Source organism: Melampsora larici-populina (genome assembly GCF_000204055.1).
Source record: "Melampsora larici-populina 98AG31 unplaced genomic scaffold MELLAscaffold_17, whole genome shotgun sequence".
In the NCBI taxonomy this organism is placed as follows: domain Eukaryota; kingdom Fungi; phylum Basidiomycota; class Pucciniomycetes; order Pucciniales; family Melampsoraceae; genus Melampsora; species Melampsora laricis-populina.
The window spans coordinates 381510-388357 of NW_006768781.1; the positions used below are offsets into that span (position 1 = coordinate 381510).

Here is a 6848-nt window from a genome sequence, read left to right on the forward strand (position 1 = left end):
GGCTTTTACCCCAATCAAACTCTTAATCCTCACAACCACACAACCGTCAACAATTATCATCTTCAACTTGAGACTAACATACCAACACCACTCTGCATACTAAAAAGCAACTCAACTTGAAGACAATTACATGAGCTCATCACAGAAAATTCACTCCTGGAGTCCCACATTTTCTTTACCAGATGTCTGAACTTCATCAAGGTCATACCGGACTGATGGCTGGTCCTGATGAGTCCCGCTATTATGTTTCTCAAAGTGGATTGGGATCTCTGGAAAGATGAAGTCTCTTTAGGATTGGGTGTGATTTGATCCTCACTCATACAATTCAACCTTTGGGTTAAAGATAGGTGTGAAAAGATGACAAATACTCTCTTCTTCTATGATACCACTGCCAAATTATGCCCACAAGTATATTAGGGTACATTTGATTGCGATTGTAAGAATAAACTGATTGTTTGGAAAGCAAAAAGAGATCAGGTGAATGCACAATAGTAGCGAACACAGTCCTGACGTTGAGATGAGTTTATCTTTGGGATAGGCCTTGTATGTTTTCCAATGTGATCAATCCCAGAAGATAGAGAATGATTGAAATCACTAAAATAAAGATACCAATATGGATAAGAGATACATATGAGCCTCCAATTCTGAAAGACTTACCTATCAATTCCAACCTAAAGCTCAACATTTTCTTTCAACACAACCCTTCAAAGAATCAACCCCAAATCCAGACCTCATAGATATTGGAAGACAGAAAGAAAATCACTTCAAACAAAACCCTTAGTAATACAGATATAAAGGAATCTTTTCCCAATAAATTTCTTCTCTTCTACCGCTTAATATAGTTCCTTTCAACCTCGAAAAATTATAAACAGTTTCATCTTTTTCTAATAAAACATGTGAACAATTTGTTTTTAAGAATTGATTTAAACATGATAAAAACTTTTGAGATGTTTTATTATTACAGAGTCGTATATGACACTAAAATTCAAAACCATATCAAGAAGTAAGTCAGTTCAATAGCTCAGCAAAAAAAAATAGAGTTGTTTCATGGAAACCAATTCTTCATTTTCGAATACTAGACTTACATTATCAAGTCCTTTTTGTAAATCAACGTATTTCACCAAATCATTTATCTTCTTCTCAGAAATTGAATCACCTAATAAAATGTCATCATTCGTTTTACCAATTTTTAAAATGATAGAAATCAGTTCAAGAACTTGAAGTTTATTAAATCTAACTTCTGGTAAACCTGTAAGCCAAACAATACAACCGATAGGAAATAAATTCTCTTTAACCCTTTTTTGATCGTAATAACCTGATGGATATGTACGAGATGATTTGTAGATGGATCTAGGATAAACTTGTTGATCGGATTGCAAAGGGCGATTAGCTCTTGATGAATATGTTGTTTCATTCTTGAATTGAGTAGTGTTTCTTGAACCCGTCGACTGCTCTGATGATATTCCAGTCTCAATTTGGACATTTACTTCGATTTGAACTGATTTTATAGGTTCGAAAGCTCCAGCGAGTGTCGATACATCGGTGGAAAGTGGAAGTCGATCTAAGCATGGGCGATCGACGTTTTGCTGAGAGTTTGATATGATGGTACTAGAATTTTTTTGATTCTTTGCTTTTTGACGAAGTGCCACAGCTCTAGGAACAAGACTAGCCATGAATTAGGATTGATAGACGTGTGCGAAGGACTATTTCTCGATTCGACATCTTGGTATGGATCGCAACCTCACTCAACTTCGATCAACTCACTCTCTGCTTCCTCACATGGTAAGTCCGAGCTTGGCCAGGGTGGCCCGGCCCCGGTGATGCTGATAGGTTGTGTCAAAAGTCATGGGCATCAGACTTTCAAGACTTGTGTACTCCCAAAGTTTCTACAAGATGTGAAGTGGGATAAATTAAAGAGGCGTAATATTAGAGTATAGGTAAGCTGTGAATCATTGCAATGCAAATAATCAAGATAGATCATGATGGTGCAGTAAAAGTGGTTCCAACCATTACATTACTTACAATCTATTTCTGAAGCCAATGACTGATATCAAGATATGTAGATACAAAAGTGCTGGAAAGATACGTAAGATTAATGAAAATTGACTGTGGAGGTTTTAAACTAATAATCGACTCCTTTTTGTAAGATATGATGTATAATACCAGTTCCAATCATCTTGATACTAGCCAATGTAGCATCAGTATCCATCACCACCAATGCTTTAGATGACGCGCTAGTCTTCGCAGGTTGATCTGATACTGGCTTTGTAAGGTAGTCATGATTATGCGTCTTCATTGTTTTCGGTACTAGTAGAAGTGGATTGAAAATTCCAGCTATAGATGTACCACCAAGGGTGTCATAAAAGAACATGATGGTATCACCGTGCAGTCGCTATAGAAGAGAATAATGAGCAAATATATTCAATAGAGGGTCAATAAACATCTGTTCCTTTGAGCAATTCATTCGAAATACAACACTAACCTGTAGTTCCTTGACAAACTCTGAAATAGGATCATCTCCAATCTCAATAGCAAGACCAAGTGGGTCTACATTCTCATAAACCTGAAGTTGTAAAGACTGTTGTATCCGAGTCATAGCAGCTACATTCAAAACTAAATGAAAGTCATAATCTTCAGCTGGACTTTTAAAGATTGTTTGTACATCAAAATTTGAGGTTGGTTGATTCAGATTAGATTCAATAGCAGATAAAGAAGCTGAAGCTAAAGTTTGAATTCGATCAGCAACAATTCGGTGAGGTCGGATTTGATTCACAGTATTAAGATGAGGTTTGGTATTGGTCCAAAGCCAATCAGTACCATCCAAGTCTTCTTCTGTTACGATAAAATAAGTCGAATGATGAAAACCTGGATCCTTTTTACGTATTGATACGAAATTTTTAATGACTGACTTGACAGGAGTTTCAGGAAAGTGAGTGAGATTAGAAGTTCCAACACCTATTGAACTTTGAAGAGGTATCAAAAGTGGTTTCTCTCTCCATTTCCATTCTTTAATCAATTTCAAAAATCTTAGAAATCCAGTAGAACCAGTAGCAGGTGGTAATTGATCCTTTTCTAAAATTAAATATACAGCAGATGCTAATAATTCAACCATCTCAGTAGAGATCTGACTTGAAAGTAAATGTGATGCAATCCATCTTTTTATAATCCGAACCGTATAAGAAAATGATGGAAATCGTGTCTGAAGTGCAGCAATAGCATCGTGATGTTTTCGTAACTTGATAAATTTCTTTCGAAAAGTCGCTAATGCTTCTAGAGCCATAGGTGATTCACCTTCACCTGCTGATTTACTATCAGCCACAGCTTTGGCTTGTAACATTTCTTCTCGTTCGTAACATATCGAAAGTACAAATGCGTATCCCGTTGAATGTAAGACTTCTAATGCTACATTATCACTAATTGGTAATGCATCAGGGTCAAAGACAATCTCAGACTTGATCACATGTTTATTTCGAATCATTCCTTCCGAGATCTTAGCCAATAGTGCCGCTTTGATTTTTTGAATAGCTTCTAAATCTTCCGGCCATTTACCTGAACTTTCGAATTTTACTTGGCATGTCATTCCTGGTATATACTTTGAAGCATCAGCTTGATATCTATATCCTTTCATTTTTCGTGGGCCAGGTATGAAGACGGATGAGTATCGAAGATGCTCTGAAGTTGGCTGTACTGAAGTGATTGAAAGTGGTAAGAAATCGTCCTTGTTCAACTCCTTCAAATCTTTTACAAACTCGTTAAAAGCTTTGATGACATTGGTGAATCCTAAGCATTTAGGGTCCTTTTCGTATATCTTCTCTACGTAATGAGGATGCTCTACAATCAAATTATCGAATGTACCAATAAAATCCGATATGACTTGTTCCTTTTGATCGGCAAATCCTAATTTCTTGCTCAAAACCCAACGAATGATTTGCTGTACAATCTTGAGTCGTTCTAGTGGATCAGATACTTCCCAACTAACACATTCTTCGATCGTACCATCTTGAAATCGTCTCAAATCACATTTATCACCCCAGAATTCTCGAAAAGCCGCGGCTTCTATCGGTGATGTATCCGGAGAATGGCCGTGGGTAATGACATTGAAAGCCTGAGCAGGATTTAAAATCACACCGAGCTTCAAAGTTACATTATCCGCTGTAGTAGACGCGTTGGACCCACCCTCTATTGATCTCGTATGTTGTAAATCATTGATTAAAAAGCCGAATCCAGACAAGCGATCTCCACAGGCCTTGTTGATTATTTCAGAAATTGCAAAAAGTGCCTCATTTGTATGTTTTCCTTCTAAATCTTGACAAATTCGTTTCGTATCCCGAGGTGAAAGCTGAACCATGAAGTGATAATCGAATGTACACGAAAAGCTCATCAGAGGTTTGAGGAAAAGTGAGTCGAAAACGTCATATCCAGATTTAAGAAGTGTTGAGGAATGCATGGCAGCTTGCTGAAGCTGTGGTTTGTTCAAGGATAACATCAGGGTACATCAGCTTCAAATTGACTACGGAGAAGATATGAAGAGGGGTCATTCAATACCAGCTGAAGAGCGCCTGACGGTATATTTGCCAAAAGGTTGATCTGTCCAGTAGGATCAATGAGAACGTCACCGGTGCCAGCAAATTCACCCTCATCTACAAACTAAGCGCGCCAATGAAAGATTAGTAGCTAGCTAAAGTATCATTTTTGAAGCATGGCTGAGACTTACCGCACTAGATCCATCGATCGGCCTCATTCTGACTAATGAATTCGATTTCCATTTGGCTGACAGGCAAAAATGGAATTCCAATTAGTATACCTTCAAGTTTACGAATGGAATATAATCAATATTACCTATCCATTCAATCACTTGTCGAAACAAGACTGTCGCATCAGATCCAACAGAAGACATAGGTTGAGCTCGCTTTTTTCCATTTTCATCTTCTCCAACCAAAACATGAGCTACCAAGAAACTAATCAGCCAACCAAATCTTTCATACCCGAAAATCAAAGGAGGATCGGGTAACGAAGCTCCCGATGGATGGTAAAAGCCTCGTTGTTTGGCCCAAACTTTCATCAATCGACATGTTTTTACAAAACGCTGAATGATTTGTGCCAAGTTCACTAAAATATGAAAGATGAGCAAAGTGAATAGATGTGCTGTCAAGTAGCACGGATTGATTGTAGCGTGGTGTAGGTTTCTGTGGAGGTTTGAGATTTGCTCGTGTAGGAGATAGTCTCGCGGGTGAAAAGACTGTGCTGGGGTATGATGGGATCAATCTGATCGAAGGTCTAAAGTTTGCGGATGGCATAGCTCCATTTGGCTTGAGTAACAAAATTGGCTTGGATGCGTCATTATGTAGATTGACATATGACATATCGAAGTGGCCTGCAAATGATGATGATGACAAGGAGACGGCCAAGTACGCTAGATAATGAGCCCGTTTATGAAAGTATCGGTTCGATAAGTAGTCCTTTTCTTGCAATATATCCTGAAAGAGGACGTATGCGAATCAAAATCCCGATCTCGATTAGTTTCAAAGCATTCAGAGGCTGGAAAGACTGTCAAGACTCACACCGGGCATTTCAACCATCAAATCTATACAATTGAACCGCCCCTTACCTTTGGCAAGCTTGACACCAGTTTGCATGATCCAACTACCAACGACTTTGATATCTTGAGGCGCTTTGAAAGTAAAACTCCATTGTACAGTTTCCTTTGGATCTTCAAAAGGTAAACCGATACCTAATGTTTGTAATCTTTTTCTTGAATCCTCAAGTGAAGTTTTTTCTATTGTTGGAATAGAAAGTAAATGCGATCTTAGAGTACCGAGGAGATCGACGAGTTCTAGACTTTTATTGTGAGGAAGACTGGTAGATTCTAAAAGCGAAGATACCTGCAGTGAAAAGCGAGTTAGTTTCAGTATGAAGATGAGAAAATATATGTGTTTGTCGATCAAAGTGTAACAAACCTGTAGAGGAAATGTGACCCCAGAAGCTGGACTGCATGCCGCTATCATGTCATCCAAGTCTGTTTCAGTATAAGTGGGTTTCGTGGCTGCCTTTGTAGGAGCTTTGGGATCTGAGACATCTTGATTTTGCGATCCAGTATCTTGGTTTGGTATAGAAGGACTTCCGTCCGTGAGAGGGTCCTTGGCCGCTGTGGAAGTCTTTTTGTGCTTGGTCTCAATGGCCATCTGAAGTCTTGTTCGTTCGGATTGGTGTCACTGGAGCTAGAGTGAAAAAATACGGATGCAAGTCGTCAGTAGATTCTTCTTGATAGCCTCAGCTTCGTGGAAAGACCTCTGAGAAAGACGTACCTAATTTCCAGAGAAATGTGTTTGAGACGAATCTGGAGTTCAACTTTTTTGTGCAAAAGTCTGGTGAAAAAAATTACATATACATAGAAAACTGTGTGTAGCGCTGCGGGAAGGGTCACCTGTACATAGTACCGGGCAGAGACCGTGCTAGTACTCGATGAAATCGGTCTTTTATTTGATCTTCACGAATCATCACCACCTCGGTTGATATCTAGAGATAGGATTTCCTGAGCACCAGATCCATGTTTTAACCACATCGAAGAAGCTCTAGCATTGGCTCGGTTTTCATAATATTCATAAAACATATCATACCAATTCAACCAAGTGGGCAAGCCAAGAATGAATATATCGTCCTTGTGAGCTACTTCGAGAGTTGATGTTTCTGCAGTCACAAATTGGAAGCAACAATTCATCTACGTCTTCCAGACTTTAAAGATCAGGGATCATGTGATGGATTTGTCCAGACTTTCCAAAGGGAAGATATAGCGAATTCTGCAAGTCAAACCTACCTTCTACTTTTTTGCTCCTTGGGATCAAATTTGC

The 6848-nt window shown here is 38.7% G+C and overlaps 2 protein-coding genes across 2 annotated transcripts; both read right to left on the reverse strand.

Moving 5' to 3' along the window:
• Window positions 1-777: 777 nt before the first annotated feature.
• MELLADRAFT_106268 (uncharacterized protein) lies at window positions 778-1673 on the reverse strand (the record flags this gene model as incomplete). Its single annotated transcript, XM_007409875.1, has 2 exons — window positions 778-978; window positions 1086-1673. The coding sequence occupies 2 exons, from the start codon at window positions 1671-1673 to the stop codon at window positions 778-780; spliced, it is 789 nt and encodes a 262-aa protein (XP_007409937.1).
• Window positions 1674-2122: 449 nt separating this feature from the next.
• MELLADRAFT_86177 (uncharacterized protein) lies at window positions 2123-6182 on the reverse strand (the record flags this gene model as incomplete). The annotated part of the gene is made up of 9 exons (XM_007409874.1): window positions 2123-2392; window positions 2483-2832; window positions 2956-4339; window positions 4546-4647; window positions 4715-4770; window positions 4840-5016; window positions 5057-5477; window positions 5562-5882; window positions 5958-6182. 9 exons carry the CDS (start codon window positions 6180-6182, stop codon window positions 2123-2125), a joined length of 3306 nt encoding a protein of 1101 aa, XP_007409936.1.
• Between the last annotated feature and the right edge of the window lie 666 nt (window positions 6183-6848).